Here is a 21,891-nt window from a genome sequence, read left to right as displayed (position 1 = left end):
TATCTATCGATGTATTGTGACGTCATTTCGATTAATCAATTCATAACATCTAAGTAAACAAAAAACATACTGTGGTTATACTAAATATATATATATATTACTTTATTCAGTAATAGTTATTCCTTTTTAATAATAAGTTCATTATTATACATTTATTTTTTTTAAGAAAAAAAATTATGCAGAAGTACCACAATAAACCGCAGCATGAATGAATTTACATTTGAGACTGTTCGTATCTACTGCCATTTTAATTTGGGCAAATTAATTCTACTTTAAATAATACATTTAAATAAAGGAGTAATGAGATGGAATTGAATGAATTACATTAGAAAAGGAGCACCCTGGCAGCAAAGTAGATACCTGTCACGTTTTTTATTTAAAAATAAGGAAAATTTTCCGCTGGTCGCTGCGATCATTCCCTCCAGCCCAATCAAGGTCCGGGACCCCTTATATTTTACACGACGTCTTCACTTTTTTGATAGAAACACCTTCTCTCTCGTTACATTCATCCATCTCTGATTAGTTTTTCGGGTTTGTTGTTCCTGCTGTCAGCGCTAATCTCGCGAGAACTGACACTCGGGCTACTGCAGGTTGCCATTCTCGCGAGACTAGCGACATAGTTCAGTTTGGAGAGGCGCTTGAATGCTTTTAAGATTTATACTAGGTATGCTGACGAACCAACGTTCGATGCGAAAAATTCTGGCTCAGTAATGTGTTCCAAACTACGTTGTACTTTTGTAAAGGTGTCATATAACATCACTCCTCACCGCCTAGCAGGTGTATGTTTTTTCCTGAATACTACAGTGACTTCGTCAAGCACAACCCAGCCAATCATCAGGCACTATTTATAGTCAACTCTGAGGCGATTTCAGGTCGGGAGACCAGCGAGAAGATACTTTGTTGTTTTCAAGCGGTCTGTTTTCTTCATCAACGCTCCGGACACCATCGAAATATATGTGGACCTAAAAATACAGCTTTTATCTCAATACTGACCAAATTTAATCGAAATCCGTGCAGGCGAAAGTATTTTACTAGACCGCGGAAAATAAGTAGTCATGATTGACATTGGTGTATCGAACGTCACGGTAGCTAGCAACTTTAGGCTAAAAGCGGCGTCTCGGTTTAACTCGTTCCCACAGTGTTTTCTTGAAATCGGTACTGATACCAGTGTTGTGTAGTTTAATCTCATTGTTTTCTGATATAACTTGTTGTTAAATGGTAATATAGTTAACATCACTTCGAATTAGATTATGATTATGATTAATTATTAATTATGATTAATTAGAATTAGATTATGTGAATTTCAGTCACACGACTTCTATTGTAATTAATGTATTATATTTTAATGTGATACATGATATTATAAATATCATAACTTTATCAATTCTCAACCAATTTTCAAAATCCAGGTATCATTTTAAAGGTATATTTCACCTCTGTCTAGATATGTGATTCTTTTAAAGCTTGAGGCTGTTTGAAAATTTTGTCATTATACCTATATATACTATATTACAATACGGGAATTTACGGGAAAATATTAATACGGGAGGACATCGGGAAAGAGGGGTAAAATATGGTAGTAGTTTCCCAGCCAAAACGGGAGAGTTGACGGGTATGCTCTATGCCAGGGGTGGGCAACCTTTGAGACATGGAGTGTAATGAGTGTGTGGCACTATCAGCAAATAAAATTGGAGCGGGGGGGGGGGGGGGGGGTAGCGAGTGTAAATTGTTAGGGGAGTGGAGGTGTAAATGGACACAAATTAAGTATTATATCACGATCGATCGCCAAGTATATGCACACAAAGACAGGACTGAAACGAGTCTTGATCACATGGGTGGACAAGTCAAGCCTCATCTGACAATGTGAAATATGGGAAATATGATCTATAATGTGTGTTGACAAATGTGAGAAATGTTTGATTATGCACCAGTGAACTGAAGCCATTTGAATGTCTAGCATTACCTGAACCGCTCCATGTGTCTTCAGTTCAAGTTCTTTTTAGGGTGTGTTGGGTCTGCAGGACTGACGGTTGCTAAGATCCTGCGGCGCGTGCGTCTGTGAATGTCAAGCGATGTGTGCAGCTCAGTCCATCAGTCCCGCAGCAGGGTTGAGATCCAGACCCAAACCAACTGTGAGTATACGTGCGTCTTGATTCGTTAGGTCAAACAAAACGAAAGATGATTTGATCATTGGTGTGTTTACACGATGCTCTAATGTGATAAAGGACGTTATAAACGACGCGCAAGCAGCTCTTAAACATGCACGTTCGCCTTTATTATATCCACTTTCATTTAGTTGGTAAACGTTTAGCTTCAAGAAGCAGCATAGTACTAACACGATACAGTGCGTAACTCTTAAGACATTTTGGTGGATACACATGTGGGACTGGAATGTGTGAGCCTTTATTTCCCACCAGACCGGACCGCGTTTACTGGCGGGTCCCAGTTTGTTCCCCGGGCAACAGGCCACCAACAGTCGCTCCAGCTCTCCAAACGTGTGTTTCAGCATAACAAACGAGCTAAAACCGAATAAAACATGAATGAACGACCCTTTAATTAGTTTGAAAATGATACATTCACTACACTACAGTTTGTTGGGTAAAAGTTATATTACAGAGGCTGTAATGTTGGGAAGTGCAGTTTCATGTTGTGTTTTTTGACTTGCGTGTTGTAGGTGATGGACGTTGGAAGCCACGGAGAAGCTGATGACACAGATGATCGCCTCTGTGCTGGTCTGAATGCTTGTCTTAGACTTTTACTCTGATTCTGGATCAGTCTTGTCGGTGTGGGTGGAGGTGCATGCACTTTAACTGAGCTTTAACTGAGCTTTAAAGGAGCCTGTCTATATACAAAGAACTGACGCTGTTGTTTAAGGTGCAGCGACTTCTAAATATATTCACACATTATTTTGATCCCAGATACCTCTGTGTTAACGTTCCATATTAACACTGTGTACTGCAGTAGTTCATGGGTTATAATCTGACCAATCACAACAGCAATGGAGTGTCTTTTCAGTCTTTCATTTTGATGTTAGTTTCTGCCTGTTCTCTGTTCTCAGATGGTGTTGAAGAGGTGACCAGTGGTTTCTGTCTGGACCCAGCTGCTCTCTGCAGAGACCACTGCGATCTCCTGCTTGACGCCATCGATGATCAGCTCAGTAGGCTGCAGGTCAGATGGGAGGCCACTCACAATATTTCTTCCTTTCTGTTTCTTCATTGAAAAACTGCATTTCCAGCAATTAAATGAGTAAATGTTGATGTTGTGTAACACGTCACAAAGTCACTGGCTCAACACTACAGTGATAACGCAGCTGAAGTGTTGGGAACCAGCGTGCAGACATATTCACGTGTGTCTGGCTCACGCACACCTGGCACACCTGGTGAAGGCCTTGCTTGTCCAGTAAGGAAATAACACAATGTCTCTGGTTCCTAAAACTGGGACTAACCCCGTGACCTCCATAACAAAATGATAAAAGACATTTCTTTCAGGCAAAAGATCATTTGTTTGATCAGTTATATTAATACAAGGATGCTTTTGTGGGGTCTTATATCCCTGATTTGTGCCATATAGATACAAGCAGAGAATATGATCATTTAACCAGCAAATGTGTTAAAATTACCTTGTACACTTGCAAAAAAAGCATGAATGTGAAGTGGGTGAGAATGAGGATATTTACTGCAAAAGTTAAATTTCTAAATTTACGCTAAATTTCTGTTGTGTCCCTAGACTCCCCCGACCAAATGGAGGGAACGGCAAGACGGAGAACTTTCTCCACTCAGGTAGACTCAAGGCCTCTCAGGATCACGTTAGAAGATGGCGGTGGGCGTGGCCTGTGATCTGTGGGCGTGATCTGTGGGCGTGTCATTGGGACCAGTACCACGCTCATCACGTTTTCTCATGCTCTCACCTGTCTCACACCTGATTCAGCTCATTGAGCAGGTGTAGAACTCATCAACCTTTATGAGATGAGTGAGAATACAAAAATACACTGAGCTTGAGATCCAAGGACTCGGACTGGGAACCAGTGCCTTTCACTGGGTGTCAATTCTGCAGACTGTCCAGAATCTGGATACTTGAAAAATTTTTATTTTAATTGGATTTTTTTTCCTCTGATTTTTGAAAATAAATATAATCTAAATCATTTTAGGATTATGCCCAAATTCAATATTTGTTTTAGGATATAGCACATGTGGTCTTTTTTATATCTTTAAAATTATTTTCAGTGCACCTCAGAAGCAGTAAGTCTATGATTAAAGACTCTGTCCTGAGCACCACGCCCCCTCCCACTGGCAACACTACCTCCACGCCCAACGAGTCAAACTCTGACCTCCCGGACACTTCCACAGGTAAAACAGGCCGATAATGGTCCCGTCCCAGGGTGCAATACCTCCTGTAACGCCGAACCGTTGCCTGTTTCCCTGCCGTTACAGAGGTCACTATAAACATAGTGGAGCGAGGTGGCCAGCAAGAACGGGGCAGTGATCGTGTTCGCCTCTTTACTGCCCCCTCCTGGCAGACACTGGGAGCTGCAGGACCCGGTGGCTCGAAGACTGAGCAGTGTCTTTGGAGACTGGAACGACTGCTGGGAACTACCATTGGGGTGTGTGTGTGTGTGTGTGTGTGTGTTGTGTTTACCCATTACTGTGTAACTGCGGGTCAGGGAGGTTACTCACCATTGGTGCACGTAGCCAGCTATCTTCTAAATATAGTCCAATGCGAGCTCATTGTGAGCAGTTGGTGTCCAATAAGAAGCCACAAACAATGTTTAAGTTGCGCTCGCGCGAGATTATGAACATGGCGTTTTATCATTGACGGCGGCGCATCACCAGTAAGTCACCTCTCTCTCTCGTTCAGCTGCGATTTCTAACGTTGTCTTTGGCTTAATTTAAATGCGTATACGTATAGCTTAGTCTGAGTTTAGCGCGTATACCGTTTCGCTGCTTTAACCGACGTTAGCACCGCTTAAGGACTGTTTTTGCTGTGTTTTCCAACTCAGTTGTGTTCTGCCATGCGTCTGCATGTTATCTGTTGCATGATGGGAGATGTAGTCCGCACACTTTGCAGTTTAGCGCTTGATTTCTATTGAGTAAACGCAACTGTTTGACTACAATTATATTTATGGCTTTGTGTCTTTGATAAAACGGTTAAGTGTTTATATTAATCATTATTATTATTAATCACTACGCATTTACGGTTAAATATTGAAATGGGTTTACCAGGTAAATGTTAGGTCAGCTAGTTATTGCACTGTGCTACCCCTGCCAAGTATTTTCACTGTTTATATGTTACATTTATTGCATTTGTGCATTGTTTATATATTATATTAACCCTGGGGTTAATTTAAATATCCTGCATTTTTATGAGCATGGCTGTATGGCCTTATTTATACCATGTTACTTATGTATACGGTTTTTTTTGTACTTTTAGGTTTATGACCTAAGAGCTACCTAAATGCTGACTAAGAGCCAACTAAAGGCTGCCTAAAAGCTGTGGGAATAACCTGAAAGAAAAAAATAAACAAATCCACAAAGAGTTATATCTGTCTGCCGTTTCGTCAATGCCCTTTCGGTGGGAAAACCGAACAGTCATAAACTGCGGTGCCTCAACGAAAGAAAAGAAGAAATCCTTCTAAAATAAATTTCGCCTCTAAACGTCAAAACAAAGGAAAATGGATTCTGCCGTAATGAAAGATCTGAAGGGAAAACGGTCCTCTGCACAAGCTACATTCACCAGGAGAGCAAATAAGCTGTCTCTCACTGCTGACGTCTTGGAAAAAGGAGCTCTTGCTGATGAAATGCGTGCACTCAGTGCTGACTTTAACAGGATGCATGACACTGCGCTAGCCCTCTTGGAGGCTCTGGATGATGTGGATGACAGTGAAGAAGAGGCAAGAACCACGAACGCAAAAATCGAGCAATGTCTTGTTGTTTACAGTGACACCGTCCAGCTCACCAGAGAAACACTGTACAAGAAGTTTGCAAGACCTGAGATTCTGCTCTACATTGAAGGAACAGAGGGAAAATGCAAGGAAGTGGAAAATGCAAACGTTGCAGATATGCCAGAACATGAATTTGAAGCCCTACGTGATGGCTTTTTGGAAGGGCTACATGAATTGGAGCAGAAGGTCTTAGCATGGGAACGTCTCGTGTCTGACAAGGTCACTCAGCATAAGCAGGAAATTTATAACCTTAAAAGCAGAGCACGGGCCTGGGAACTGAACAGGAGAAAACTGAGCCGGATGCCCAAACCAGAACCTGTTGCAGTTGATGCACTGCAAACAGTCAACCAGCTTAGTGTCTCAGAGGCTTCTCTACCACCTAAAACTCCTACCATCTCAAAGCCACAGATCAGTCTGGAAAGAACGCGTCTGCCTGTTTTTTCAGGAGACATGACAGACTACTATCGTTGGAAAGCAGAGTGGGCGGAGTTGGAACAGCTAGGGAACCCGATGAGAACTGCTGGAGTCACACGTTTCCATCTGCTGGCAAGCTTGAGTGAAAAGGTGAGAAGAGACTTAGTTCTTTCCAGCTGTTCGACCCCAGATGAGATATTCAAGCGCCTTAACAATCGTTTTGGAAATAAAGCAAGGATAGTTCTCAAGATTGCTGAGGATATTGAAAGCCTACCTCCCGTGAAGGGAAATAACCCTAGGAAGGCAATTGAGTTAATTCAGGCCGTGGAGAGGGCCCTGAGCAATCTAGTCATCCTGGGAGAGGAGGACGTCTTGAAGAACAGGCTGGTCGCCCAATCACTAGAACGAAAGCTGCCCAGCTCCCTTAAGGAGAAGTGGATTGAGTATAAAGCAGAACCTCTGCATGGATTTAGTCCACAAACCCACTTCGACTGCCTGCTGCATTACCTTCAGAAGCAGGAGGCTGTGCTGGAGGAACTAGACCAGCTGGATGAAGGTCTCAAAGAGGCAACTCCCTATGCAAAATTGCCTGTGGTCAAAGTAGCTAAGAAGGCATATTCCAAAGCTACCTCGGGCCAGAGGGGGTCTCAGCCAAAGCCACAGCCGAATGCTTGCACCGCCTGTACTGACACAGCCCACGCTGGTAGGCTTTTTGCATGCATCACATTCCGAGGAATGGATCTTCAGAGCAAGAAAAGCCATCTCAACGCAAACAGGCTGTGCTCACAGTGCCTTGGTTCTCACTCGCAGAATGTGTGCAGTAACAAAAAGTTTGTCTGCACTAAAGCGGACTGTCGAGTTGAAGAGCTCCATCACTACCTGCTGTGCCCCAAGTCCATGCCTCTGCAAAGTGTCAGGAGAAGAGCAAATGGCAAAGGTCTTGGCCTCACCAGCCAGCAGGAGAAGCTCCTGGATAAAGTTGCCCCTGAGCTTAGAGAAGAATTTAGAGAGGCCTTCTCAAATAAGACTTCTGCTACAACCTGCACTGCTGGAAAAACACCAGTAGAGTATCCAGTAGTTATGATGCTTCTAGAAGTGACGAGTAATTCTGGTCAGCTTATTGGAACATTAATAGACCTCGCCTCCGACACCAATTACATCACCCATTGCGCCGCCCAGCGACTCGGATTGAATGGTGAGAGCATTCAACTGATGGTGCATGGTGTCGGAGGAATGACCAAGACAGTCAGAACCAAGAGGTACTTCCTTCGCCTCAGAGTGAAGACCACCAAGGGAACGGTGGCAGAACACAAGGTGGTCTGCTATGGGTTGGAAAGCATTGCCGATGTCAGTCACCCTGTCACCCCACAGCAGCTCCTGAAAATATTCCCGGATGTCGCTGCAGCAGAGCTGACCCGGCCTGAGACCATCGACCTGTTGATTAGTCACAGAGAGGGTCGGCTTGTCCCACAACCATTGAAGATGGAGGGTGATCTTATCCTCTGGGATGGACCACTTGGCAAAACAATAGGTGGTACCCACCCCGACCTCTTCGAGTCTGTGGACTTGACCCTCCACCAGTCTGAAACCCACTTTGCTCGAACCATGAGGACCTCTTCGAAACTTTACAGAGAAGTTCTTGTGAGCTCAGGTGGGGACCTGCGACAGATGGTTCATAGCAACTCCACTGCCACAAACAAAGAAGTCCTTAAATGGTTTAAATGGGACAGTATCGGGGCAGCTTGCAACCCAAAATGTGGAAGCTGCAAGTGCGGAAAATGTTCCCCGGGTGGCCAAGAAATGACCCTAGGAGAAGAAAGGGACCTGGAAAAAATTAAGGACTGTCTCTCATATGTCCTGACAGACAAGCACAGTGATGCTCCTCATTGGGATACAGCTTACCCTTGGAAAGTCAACCCAGCCATTTTGCCAAATAACCGCCAAGCAGTGGAAGCAACCTTTCGAAACACTGAAGCTCGGCTGGCAAAAGAACCACTGTGGGAGGCAGCATATAGGGAACAGATTCATGATATGGTGGCAAGAGGAGCCGCTGTCAAGTTCACTAAAGAACAGCTTAAAGACTGGAATGGTCCGGTGTGGTATATTAGCCACCTGGTTGCTCCCAATCCTCACTCCAGCTCCACGCCAGTGAGAATCGTCTGGAATAGTAGCCAGGAGTTCAAAGGGTTGAGCTTAAACAATCTACTTCATAAAGGTCCTGACGTTCTTAACCCCATCCGAGGTGTCCTCCTTAGATTCAGAAGTGGATTATACGCAGCCCTTGGCGATGTCAGGAAAATGTATAATTCTGTGTGGCTTAAAGATGAAGAAGTACATCTCCACCGATTCCTTTGGAGGGATGACCCCAAAGAAGAAATTAGCGAGTTTGCTGTGGTCAGGGTCAACATTGGGGATAAACCTGCTGGTTGCATCGCCCAAGTAGCTATGAGGGAGACTGCTAACCTGCCCCAGTTTACATCTATGACTGCAGAGCGCCGCATCGTGACAGAGGACTGCTATGTCGATGATATATTGACCTCCCACAATGACGCTCAAGCTCTAACCCAGATGACTGAAGGAGTCGAAAAGATCCTAAAAGCAGGTGGCTTCTCACTTAAACCTTGGGTGCTAAATGGCCAAAGTGGGAGGAGTGAAGAACCTAACAGTCTCAGTACTGAAGCAACAGTGCCTAAGACTCTGATACTTCCAAATCAAATGCGAGACGAAGAAAACAAAGCACTTGGTCTAGGTTACGAGCTAGAAACTGACAAACTCCGCCTGTTGACATCAGTGAACTTCTCGAGGCGGCGAGGTAAGATGAGAATTGGGTTGAACCTACGAGAGGAAGAGGTCAGGGCAAACACTCCTGACCCTCTCACTCGCCGAATGCTACTAAGCCAAATTGCAGGGTTTTATGACCCTATTGGCCTAGCCTCACCCGTCAAGCAAAAGGGTGTGATACTAGTGAGGGAGTCCTTTCAGGAAGCAGGAAAGGATCGTCCTGTCAGAGATACCTGGGACGACCCCCTCTCACCGCATCTCCACGAGGCTGCAATAACGCTCTTCGAGCAGTACGTACGACTCGGCAAAGTAAGATTCTCCAGAAGTCTTACTCCCCCTGGAGCCACAGGCCACCCTATGGGTGTCACCTTCTCAGACGGTAGTGAAGCTTCATATGGAGCAGTGCTGTACCTCCGCTGGGAGACTGCAGGTGGAGTTATTGTCAGACTCGTCGAGTCTAAAGCTAAACTAACCCCACTAGATCAAAAGGGTGATGCCATCAAAGCAGAGCTGTGTGGAGCTGTCTTCGCAACGCGTCTGAGGTCCTTCTTCGAAAGCACTGTTACATTCAAGTCGACAAGTGGGTCCACATAGTTGATAGCCAGACCATTCTTGGAGCCATCCAGAAGGATAGCTATGGCTACCAGTCTTTCTTTGCCAATCGGGTAGGGGAAATCCAAATGGCCGGGCCCGTCGACAGTTGGAGATGGGTCGAAGGGAAAGTAAATATTGCTGACCTCATCACGAGGGGAGCACCCCCTGAAGATCTTGCTGAAGGATCAGCTTGGCAGGAAGGCCCTGCATTCCTCAAACTCCCTTTTGAAAATTGGCCCGTGAAAACGGCCGGAGAGGTTCTCCCCTCTGTCACCGGAGATGTTGCAGCACTTCAAAGGAAGGCGTTCTCTTCAACAGTCACGTCAGTTGCAGTTCAGTTCAGGAAATGGTCAGCCCAGAGCATCATTGCTCTTGTGGATCTGGTTGAGCCTAAGCGATTCAGCTTTCTGTCGCGCCTATGTGGGGCTGTCGGCTGGCTGAAGAGAGCAGTAAACACCTGGCTGAGCAGACGCGCCTTGACCCCTAAAGCCTTAAAGTGGGAGGGAAAAACTTACCTCTCAGCAGAAGAAAGGGCTGTTGCTTTTAACTTTTTGGCCCTTGAGGCCCAGCACGGCGTCACGTTCCGAGACTCGATGCTTGATCGCCTAGTCGTTCAAAGAGAGCCAACCATAGGCCTTCTTGTCTGTGGAGGGAGAGTCCAGTGTTTGGACGAAGATAAAGTCGTCGTTCCATTGATCCCATTCCGTTCAAGGCTTGCATCTCTATTAGTCAAAGAAGCCCATGAAGAAAATCATGAAGGTATCGCTCCAACTCTCCTTCGAACACGAAAAAAGGCCTGGATCACGCAGGGACGAAAACTCGTCAAAAAGATGCTAAATAATTGCATCACCTGTGCAAAGCAAAGAGCCAAACTATGCCAGCAGGTCATGAGCGACCTACCCCCTGAACGCACCCAGAGAGCTTGCCCCTTTGAGTTCACCACACTTGACCTCTTTGGTCCTTTTGAGGTTAAGGATAGTGTAAAAAGAAGGACGTCAAAGAAAGTGTGGGGAATCGTTTACTGCTGTATGGCCTCCAGGGCAGTCCATGCGGACCTTACCGATGACCAGTCAGCAGAGAGCTTCCTTTTGGCATACACTCGCTTTGTCGCCCTAAGGGGGCATCCAAGGAAACTGTGGTCCGATCGGGGGACGAACTTCGTCGGCGCCAAACCAGCCCTGCAGCAGTTCTACAAGCATCTGGATTGCCTGCAGACCTTATCCATGGAAAATGTGGCTGCAAAACATGGAACCGAGTGGAAGTGGGAGTTCCACCCGGCAGATGCACCACACAGGAATGGAGCTGCAGAGGCTGCTGTGAAGCTTCTTAAGAGGGCGCTCACAAACCTCGGTGGGATCACAGGTTCCCTCACATGGGGAGAACTACAGACACTCCTTTACCAGGCTGCCGACTGTGTGTGTGTGTGTGTGTGTGTGTGTGTGTGTGTGATTTCATCATTACATTAAGACATTACAATATTTGTTATATTATTTATGTATGACACATTTCATAATTTTTTTTTTCATTTTATATTATTATGTATTTTTAAAGTGAAAGGTGAGGCAGATTATATGCCCCGCCCCCCTGAGGGACGAACACAACACAACAACAGGACAACTGCCACTGTGGACAAACAGTACAAACAGTACAACAGTATAACAAAGCTAAAATAGCATCTTTAATAGGTAACAGGGGAAGAGGAGGAAGAGGACGAGGAAGAGGAGGAGAGCGTGTGCACTGAAGACTTCAGCTCAAGATTCAGAGATGTGATGCTGGACGTTCCAGTGCCACGTTCAACTGGAACAGGTATGCTGACCTCAGATCAGTTTCCAGTGACCATATAGATTAGGTCGATGGGGATGGGGGTGGGGTGGGAACTGGTCTCAGTTCAGCATAAGGAAACGAGCTTCTGCCCAGGATTCAAATGACCTACAGGCCTGTTGTGGGACGATACTCATTTGAGTGTCCACAGATGTAATGGAGAAGTCTTAAAAGACTGGAGAGATTTTAATTATAATGAGTTGAACTGACAGGAATCAACCAGTAGGAGGCAGCATAGCTTTATGTACGTACCTTCTGAACTGGACCTTTATGAAATCATGATTTTCATTTAAAAGGGTGCAACAATCTCTTTTAAAATGTTGGGTTTTTTGTCAGTGGGGGACCGTAGGGGCACAGTTAATGTATTTGAGTTAACTCAAAGTCAAGTTAATGTAGCTGTTATTCTTGATGGTTCTGTCCTAAGCCACAGACAGTCTGAGCAGTGATACTGTACGCGTTACTGAAGCCCAGATGGCAGGATATCTGAGCACAACACACAACCCCAGTAGGCATTCTTCACAAACGCCCAAACCCAGACCCCTAGCAGGTAGCTCCTGGCTTCATCTGTGAGCCAGACCTTCTCTGAGCTGTTTCTGTTGTTAAAATGAAGTAGATTTACTCATACTCACAGTGTCAGACAACAATAATATAGAGTAAAAATATACAGTGCATCAGAATAAACCATTTTCAGTGCTGTAGACGTAGGTACTGTGTTCATATAGATCTCTGAGCTTCTGTAGTTCCTCTGAGGAGGACAGACTTGTTCACCACAGACAGCGATCTGGACTCGCTGCACACAGAACCGGTACTATGGCATATTCAGCATACGCTGAACAGATGCTGTGTATAGTCTTGTGTTTGCTTCGGCATTAAAAGGCAGTGAACTTGTGAATTGCTTCAGAAAATGCAAAATGCATGAATATAATCACAATGCAACTGAAACTGTAGACAAGCAGCGTGTGTCTGGGTTTGAGGGACCAGTTGTGTGGTTCTGACTCACTGTAACGACCTCCATGGTAGGCAGTGTGACCTCTGACCTGAGTGAGTGCTACATTCTTGTGGAAGTTATATATGACATGTTTTATGAATCTGGATATGAGTTTACGAGCGTGAATGGCAGTGAAACCTCTCTGCTTGTGTGACGTTACAGCGTGGGAAGGTCAGAACGGATCCTGTGATGAAGGACAAACACTCAGGTAATAATAATAAATAATAATAATCTTTATTTGTATAGCACCTTTCATACATACATGCAACTCAATGTGCTTTACAGTATAAATAAAAGAAACATAAAAAGGAGAAGACAAAAAGGAAATGTTAGAAGAAATTAAAGTAAAATAACATAAAATGTAAAAAAGTAAAGTAAACAATATAATAAAAAAGTAAAGTAAATAAAACTAAAGTAAATATAAGAAGATAACAAAATATTAAAATTAAAGATAAAAAGAAATAATTAAATAAAGTGACAAATTATAAAATAATAGACTAGAGTTTCTTAACTAAAAGCAGATCTAAACAGAAATGTTTTGAGACTGTTCTTGAAACTATTCAGGGATTAAATGCCTCTGAGCTCTTCAGGAAGAGAATTCCAGAGCTTTGGGCCATAGTGTCTAAAAGCACCCTCGCCAATCTTTAATCGGCATCTAGGAATCACCAGTAGATTACTGTTTGAAGACCTCAGAGACCTGACTGGAACATATCTAACCATCATTTCACTGAGGTAAAGAGGGGCAAGACCATGAAGACATTTAAAAACCATGACTAGAACCTTAAAATCTATCCTAAAGCTGACAGGTAACCAGTGCAGTGAGTGGAGTGCAGGTGTAATATGATCTCTCTTTCACCTGTGGGTCAGAACCCTTGCAGCCGCATTCTGAACTCTCTGTAGGTGCGAAATAGAGCTCTTTGGAAGAGCAGACAGAACAGCGTTACAATAATCTAGCCTTGATGTGATAAATGCATGGACAAGTTTTTCACTGTCAGCAGGAGTGAGCATATCTCGGACCTTAGCAATGTTTCGAAGGTGAAAATAAGCTGTCTTGTATGTAGTCATGATGTGTGATTTGAAGCTGAGCTCATTATCAAAGGTGACGCCCAGGTTCTTAACACATTGTCTGGCATTCAGATTCATTTGATTTAAATATTTAAACATCATTTCTTTGTGAATCACTGCCAAGAACAAGAACTTCTGTCTTCTGTTTATTTAATTGCAGAAAATTGTCAGACATCCATGTCTGTATATCATCTATGCAGTCAAACAGTGAGCAAATTGATTTTAGGGCCTTAGGTTCTAGAGAAATGTAAAGTTGAGTGTCATCTGCATATTGATGATAACTAATACCATGTTTATTAATGATATGTGGTAACGGAAGCATATATAGGTTGAAAAGTAACGGCCCAAGAATTGATCCTTGGGGGACGCCACAAGTTATTTTTTGACGTGTGGAGGAAGAGGTACCTAATGCTACATAGTAATCACGCCCAGTTAGGTATGATCTAAACCAGTCTAAGACTAAGCCACTAAGGCCTACCCAGCTCTGTAGTCGATCAAGAAGAATTTCATGATCAACCGTGTCAAAAGCGGTGCTTAAATCCAGCAGAAAAAGGACTGAGAGTTTGCCTGCATCCGTATTCAATCTCAAGTCATTTACTACCTTAACTAGGGCTGTTTCAGTGATGTGGAGAGCTCTGAAACCAGATTGAAAAGTGTCATTTATTTGATTTACTTTTACATAATCATTCAACTGGATTGACACAACTTTTTTTAATGACTTTGCTAAGAAAGGAAAGGTTAGATATAGGTCGATAATTATTGAGAATTGTGGGATCAAGATTTCTGTTCTTTAATAGTGGTTTAACCATTGCTGTTTTTAAAAAGTTAGGGAATTCACCCAATTGCAGAGACTGATTAACAATCGTTAGAACTTCATTTGCTAATGAGCTCAGAACCTGCTTGAAAAAGCATGTAGGTAAAGGGTCCAGTTCACAAGTAGAGGATTTTAGTGATGAGATCACATCAAGTAGTGTTGTCAACTTCTTGGAAATAAGACATATTAAAGTTAGGCTGAGTAACTGATATAAGGGTTGATAGTCTATTAGTGCTTGTTGCTATGTTCTGCCTTATACTAGTAATCTTGTCCCTAAAAAATATTGCAAACTCATCACATTTTTCAACTGAAACAGTCTCAGGGAAGAAACAGGAGGTGGGGTTTACTAGCTGATCTATACTTCTGAACAAGACAGCCGAGTTATTATTTGATGAATTGATTAAGGTAGAGAAATAGTTTTTCCTTGCTGATTTCACTTCACTGTTGTAATTGTGCAATGTTTATATCAAATAAATATCAAAATGTACTTGCAATTCTGACCTTCGCCAACGTCTCTCAGCCTGCCTACAATCTTGCCTAAATTTTACAATAGAAGGAGTGTAGATTAAACAGCGTGAATCTAATGTTATCAGACAAACTTGGGATACAAACTAAATCAATGAAAGTAAATCCAAAATATTGATTCTCTCTGTTTCTCTCTTTCTTTGCTCTTTCGTTCTGTGTGTGTGTGTGTGTGTGTGTGTGTGTGTGTGTGTGTGTGTGTGTGTGTGTTAGCTCTGATGAAGGGCAGGTTATAAGACTCGGTAGAAAGCTGAAAACTCCAACCAGAATTCAGCGAAAGAAGAAAAGGATCCAAAGCGAGAGGAACAACTACAGCCCAACTCCACCCTCTACACCCACTCCACCCTCTACACCCACTCCACCCTCTACACCCACTCCACCCTCTACACCTTCTCCACCCTCTACACCCACTCCACCCTCTACATCCCCTCCACCCTCTACACCCACTCCACCCTCTACTTCCCCTCCACCCTCTACACCCACTCCACCCTCTACATCCCCTCCACCCTCTACACCCACTCCACCCTCTACACCCACTCCACCCTCTACATCCCCTCCACCCTCTACACCCACTCCACCCTCTACATCCCCTCCACCCTCTACATCCCCTCCACCCTCTACACCCACTCCACCCTCTACATCCCCTCCACCCTCTACATCCCCTCCACCCTCTACACCCACTCCACCCTCTACATCCCCTCCACCCTCTACATCCACTCCACCCTCTACACCCACTCCACCCTCTACATCCCCTCCACCCTCTACATCCCCTCCACCCTCTACACCCACTCCACCCTCTACACCCCCTCCACCCTCTACACCCACTCCACCCTCTACACCCTCTCCACCCTCTACACCCACTCCACCCTCTACACCCCCTCCACCCTCTACACCCCCTCCACCCTCTACACCCACTCCACCCTCTACATCCCCTCCACCCTCTACACCTTCTCCACCCTCTACACCCTCTCCACCCTCTACACCCTCTCCACCCTCTACACCCCCTCCACCCTCTACACCCACTCCACCCTCTACATCCCCTCCACCCTCTACACCTTCTCCACCCTCTACATCCCCTCCACCCTCTACTTCCCCTCCACCCTCTACATCCCCTCCACCCTCTACATCCCCTCCACCCTCTACACCTTCTCCACCCTCTACATCCCCTCCACCCTCTACATCCCCTCCACCCTCTACACCCACTCCACCCTCTACTCCCACTCCACCCTCTACACCCACTCCACCCTCTACACCTTCTCCACCCTCTCCACCCCCGTCACCCTCTGCAGCTGTGAGACACCGCCCGTCTTACACAGGCACTAGAGAACAGGTATCTAGTGACGTCTTTACTTTGGTCTCATTTTCCTGTTCATATTTAATAAATTTTAGTAATGTTGTGTGTGTGTGTGTGTGTGTGTGGTGGTTAGCCATGTTCGGTGAGGTGTGTGTGGTGGTTAGCCATGTTCGGTGAGGTGTGTGTGGTGGTTAGTCGTGTTCGGTGAGGTGTGTGTGGTGGTAAGCCGTGTTTGGTGAGGTGTGTGTGTGTTGTGGTGTTCGGTGAGGTGTGTGTGTGGTGATAAGCCGTGTTCGGTGAGGTGTGTGTGTGTGTGTGTGTGTGGTGGTAAGCCGTGTTCGGAGAGGTGTGTGTGGTAGTAAGCCATGTTCGGAGAGGTGTGTGTGGTCGTAAGCCGTGTTTGGTGAGGTGTGTGTGTGTGTGTGTGGTGGTACACTGAAAAAATGCTTATTTTCCACCATTATTTGCAAATAAATTCTTTAAGTCAGAAAAAATGATTTTCTCAATTTTTTTTTTCACATTTTGTCTCTCATAGTTGAGGTCTACCTATGATGTCAATTACCGGCCTCTCTCATCTTTTTAAGTGGGAGAACTTGCACAATTGGTGACTGACTAAATACTTATTTTCCGCACTGTATGTGCAGATATAACCTCCCCAAGTGGCAACATATATAAGGAAAACAGGAGGGGACCAAGGATAGAACCTTGAGGAACTCCACATGACAGAGGTGCACACGAAGAAGAGGCATTATTTATCATAACAGAGAACGTTCTATCGTTCAAATAGGACGTGAACCACTTCAAAGCGGTGCCACGAATACCGACGACGTGCTCCAAGCGAGATAGAAGAATAGAATGGTCCACCGTATCAAACACTGCTGTTAGGTCCAGCAAAACCAGGATCACAGGACATCTACTATCTACGGACATAGCGATAACATTGTGAATTTTCAGCAGAGCAGTCTCAGTGCTGTGCCTTGATTTAAAACCTGATTGGAATTTTTCAAAAATATCATTTGATTGTAAAAAGGCCTGCACTTGTATAAAAACTATTTTCTCTAAGAGTTTTGAAAGATAAGATAAATGAGAAATTGGTCTAAAATTGGATAAAACTGAGGGATCTAAGTGTGGCTTTTTAAGAGAAGGCTTGACAATAGCGGGAAAATGCTCTCTCTCCCTCTCTCTCTCTCTCTCTCTCTCTCTCTCTCTCTCTCTCTCTCTCTCTCTCTCCCTCCCTTTGTTTCTCTTCATGTCCCTCTTTTTTCTGTCTAATCTCCCAGATTAAGGAACAGGAGGTATCAAGACTACAAGAGTCTCTAGAGCAGCAGCAGGAGTTGCTCAGGAGGCAAGAGGAGGAACTGAAGCTAAAGACTGAGGAGCAGGTTACCACCATCCCATAATAATCTCCCCCCTCACCTCTCACACTAGTCAGCTCCGGCAGTAACTCCCCCTGGCTGATGCAGTCATGCTGCTGGGCTCAGATCAACATCACTCCATGATCAGTCATCAGTGGACACGGACTCACCTGCCTCTCTGATGTACCTGTGCAGGTTACCATGGCGGTGGAGCAGGAGCAGAGGAAGTGGGAGAGGCAGAGGGCGGAGTCTCTCAGAGAGCAGCGTGGGATACTGGAGGAGCGAGTGCAGGAGGTGGAGAGGAGGAGGAGAGCGGAGGTAGAGTGTGAGAGGAGGTGTGCTCTCTCTCTGCAGAATAAAGCCCTGGAGTTGCAGAAGGTAAGGAGAACCACACTTCCCTGCCCCTCTGAGCGTCCTGTACCCCCGTAAGCAGTTCTACTGTCCCGCTGTAATGCATGTAGTACATCACTGCAATAACTAACGCAATGATCTGATTCACTGAGCGCTCTTCCTTGAGCAGTGACAGAACTACCAACAGATCTGACATTAGAGGACGACACTACACATTAGAGGACAACTCTACACTCTTTATATGTCAGATTCTATTATGTCATTATGAATTTTAGTATTATTGGTTTTTCTGTTTATTGATTGATTTCTTTTTGCTTTCCCTCTTTCTCTCACTCTTTCTCTCCTTCTCTTTCTCAGCATGTAGACGAGTTGAAAAGGGCTCTGTGGGACGAGCAGCAGGTAGTGTTAGGTAGACCCGCACCCGCCTACAGCAGGTAGTGTTAGGTAGACCCGCACCCGCCTACAGCAGGTAGTGTTAGATAGACACGCACCCGCTTACAGCAGGTAGTGTTAGGTAGACCCGCACCCGCCTACAGCAGGTAGTGTTAGGTAGACCCGCACCCGCCTACAGCAGGTAGTGTTAGGTAGACCCGCATCTGCCTACAGCAGGTAGTGTTAGGTAGACACGCACCCGCCTACAGCAGGTAGTGTTAGGTAGACACGCCTACAGCAGGTAGTGTTCGGGAGATCCACCTACAGCAGGTAGTGTTAGATAGACCCGCACCCGCCTACAGCAGGTAGTGTTAGGTAGACACGCCTACAGTAGGAGGAGTTAGGGAGACCCACCTACAGTAGGAGGAGTTAGGGATCAGGTCACTCCCCCCAGCACACTGGCTTTACTTTCTACGTGCCTTCTGAATAGCATGTGGCGTGAATACAGAGCCCTGTTCCCTAATGTGGGACGGGTCAGGACTTAAACTGGTGCTACACCATTCAAACACTTCAATCAGCACCTGTGTGTCATAACCTGTGTATCATAAACAAGACAATACTCCCATATTCCTTGATAAACACAAGCTGAAACACTGAACCGTTTGCACTAAAACAATCTGCCACCAATTTAGCACCAGTATCTTCCCCAGCCACATCAACCCACCTGTCCTGACTCTGGTGTCTCCTGTGCTGGTGTGTATGACGTGAACAGAAGGCAGAGAGCACGACCGTGCTCCTAAATCAGAGCTTGAAGCAGTCAAAGTGGGAGATCCGAGACCTGAGAGCAGTGCTTGCAGAGTCTGAGCGGGTCCACAAGGGGGCAGCAGGGAGGCAGGAGCAACAGAGCAGGAGCTGGGCTCAGGATATTCTCATGGAATGTGTGTGGCTACAGGAGCTGCTGACAGCCAATGGCATGCCTGCACACACCAAGCCCCTCCCACCCAGGTAAATATATACCTGTGTATGTGTGTTAATGACCATCCTTGTCTTTAACGTTGTAGTGAGTGTGCTAACCCTGGCACTACATTAGGTACACAAGCCATTATACCTACACTGAACACATTAGGCACGGCTCTTTCGTAAGTGTGTAAATACACAGTGCAGCTCATCATTTGGTTTGCACTATATCACTTCTACCCTGTTCAAATGCTAAATGTAAATGTGCCATATTTTGTCAATTGTGATTTTTTTCACCGCAATCGAAATTTGTCCTCCTCTTTTAACCCATTTGTGCAGTTAGAACACACACACACACACACACACACACTAGTGATTACTAGGGGGCTGTGGATCACACGTGCGCAGAGAGGTGGGCAGCCCTAGCCCAGCACCCGGGGAGCAGTTGGGGTTAGGTGCCTTGCTCAAGGGCACCTCAGTCATGGCCTCAGGTCTTGGAATCGAACCCATGACCCTCCGGTCACAAGACCAGTTCCCTATCACAGGACCATGACTGCCCCTTAACCGTACAAGTCTTGTTTCTCTGCTCTTGCCGTCACTTGCCGCCCTAGTAATCACTAGTGTGTGTGTGTGTGTGTTCTAACTGCACAGGTGGGTTAAAAGCGGAGGACAAATTTCGATTGCGGTGTAAAAAATCACAATTGACAAAATATGGCACATTTACATTTTATTTACAAATGTTTGCCAACTGTGATGAGCTAAAATTACTAGCACATCCTTCTGACTTTTGTTTTACAGGAAGCGTGCGGCTACAGGAGTCGATTTTGATGATGGAGATGATGCGTAATCTCTTCATGCTGATGAAATAACATGAAATGTTCCAGTTTTAATCCACCAACACTATCACTGTTACTAATGGGTATTTTTAAGTGGATAATATTAACAATACAAATGTTTTTTAAATCTTTATGGAACTATTGTAATGAATTATGAAGGTCGTATGATTTTAAGAATGGCATTTCTGAAATAAATATTCTATTTTAATTTCCTAAAAGAGTGATTTGTTTTGTTATGTATAAAATTTAAAACGAGTGTGTTGTGTTCTATAGAGTTCTAATTAGATCCTCCACTAGGAGGCACTGTGTACTGTGTAAGAGAGGAAGACAGAGGAGAAGGAGTGCCATGTGCTCAGTAAAGTACGGCTGTGTTCGAAATAGCCTACTACATACTACTGGCGTACTGATCGAGCCCCAAATCAGTATGCAGTATGTGACCAAAATGAAAATTTTCAGTACGCGAAACATACCCGGATGACCTACTACTTCCGCAAAATATTCCAGTACGCGAACAGAGCTATCTTCGTGGTGTACTGCATCCCATCATGCAATGCTACGTTCACGTAACCCCGTAGTATGCTTTGCTTTTGTCGCATACTGGAAACTGTACTGCATACTACTACGAGGACCAGTATGCAGTATCCAGTATATACTGAGTCCAGTATGCAGTATCCAGTATGTAGTAGTCTATTTCGAACAAAGCCTACGTGTGTATTTAATCTGTACGGCTGTGTTGCTTCTTACTTTCATTTAACAACCTAACAAATTGGCAAAGAGGATGGCCGTTTCCCTACCGCCACCATTCCTCCAGTGTCCTGGCGAATCGACGCTTTCGTTCAGTACGTGGCTGCAAATGTTTGAGGGGAATGTTGAGAATGACTTGGAGTTATATTGAGTTATATTGTGTTGTTTAAGTGTTCCCTTTATTTTTTTGAGCAGTATATATATACACTACCGTTCAAAAGTTTGGGGTCACCTAGACAATTTTGTGTTTTGCCCTGAAATCTCATACTTTTATTTATCAAATGAGTTGCAAAATGAATAGAAATATAGTCCAGACATTGACAAGGTAGAAATAATGTTTTTTTTTTTATTTGAAATAATTTTCTACTTTAAACTTTGCTTTCGTCAAAGAATGCTCCCTTAGCAGCAATTACAGCATTGCAGACCTTTGGCATTCTAGCTGTTAATTTGCTGAGGTAATCTGGATAGATTTCACCCCATGCTTCCAGAAGCCGCTCCCACAAGTTTGATTGGGTTAATGGGCACTTTTTTTGTACCATACGGTCAAGATGCTCCCACAACAGCTCAATAGGGTTGAGATCTGGTGACTGCGCTGGCCACTCTATTACCGATAAAACACCAGCTGCCTGCTTCTTCTCTAAATAGTTTGTGCATAATTTGGAGGTGTGCTTTGGGTCATTGTCCTGTTGCAGGATGAAATTGGCTCCAATCAAGCGCTGTCCACAGGGTATGGCATGGTGTTGCAAAATGGAGTGATAGCCTTCCTTATTCAAAATCCCTTTTACCTTGTACAAATCTCCCACTTTACTAGCACCAAAGCAACCCCAGACCATCACATTACCTCCACCATGTTTGACAGATGGTGTCAGGCACTCATCCAGCATCTTTTCAGTTGTTCTGCGTCTCACAAATGTCCGTCTGTGTGATCCAAACACCTCAAACTTTGATTCGTCTGTCCATAACACTTTTTTCCAATCTTCCTCTGTCCAATGTCTGTGTTCTTTTGCCCATATTAATATTTTTCTTTTATTAGCCAGTCTCAGAT

At 44.7% G+C, this 21,891-nt stretch overlaps 1 protein-coding gene across 11 annotated transcripts; it reads left to right on the top strand.

Moving 5' to 3' along the window:
* The first annotated feature begins 302 nt into the window (after nt 1–302).
* On the top strand, nt 303–20,277 carry LOC143491134 (uncharacterized). 11 transcript variants are annotated; one of them, XM_076989885.1, is made up of 16 exons: nt 304–872; nt 1,988–2,132; nt 2,675–2,732; nt 3,059–3,168; nt 3,727–3,779; nt 4,224–4,346; nt 4,431–4,600; nt 11,413–11,533; nt 11,973–12,095; nt 12,699–12,744; nt 15,151–16,267; nt 17,512–17,613; nt 17,782–17,964; nt 18,295–18,346; nt 18,522–18,546; nt 19,082–19,248. In XM_076989885.1, the coding sequence occupies exons 4-16, from the start codon at nt 3,146–3,148 to the stop codon at nt 19,107–19,109; spliced, it is 2,166 nt and encodes a 721-aa protein (XP_076846000.1). In that variant the 5' UTR covers nt 304–872; nt 1,988–2,132; nt 2,675–2,732; nt 3,059–3,145; the 3' UTR covers nt 19,110–19,248. The 11 variants fall into 11 exon arrangements, 10 of the variants coding, with proteins under 10 accessions (XP_076846000.1, XP_076846001.1, XP_076846002.1 ...); XM_076989879.1 differs by lacking the exon at nt 18,522–18,546 and adding an exon at nt 20,065–20,277 and having other exon boundaries at nt 363–777; nt 18,295–18,336; nt 19,082–19,314; XM_076989877.1 differs by lacking the exon at nt 18,522–18,546 and adding an exon at nt 20,065–20,277 and having other exon boundaries at nt 363–872; nt 18,295–18,336; nt 19,082–19,314.
* The last annotated feature ends 1,614 nt before the right edge of the window (nt 20,278–21,891 follow it).

Source organism: Brachyhypopomus gauderio, unplaced genomic scaffold, assembly GCF_052324685.1.
Source record: "Brachyhypopomus gauderio isolate BG-103 unplaced genomic scaffold, BGAUD_0.2 sc71, whole genome shotgun sequence".
In the NCBI taxonomy this organism is placed as follows: Eukaryota; Metazoa; Chordata; class Actinopteri; order Gymnotiformes; family Hypopomidae; genus Brachyhypopomus; species Brachyhypopomus gauderio.
Note: the sequence above shows the minus strand (reverse complement) of the source record. Positions and strands in the feature narration are given on the sequence as shown.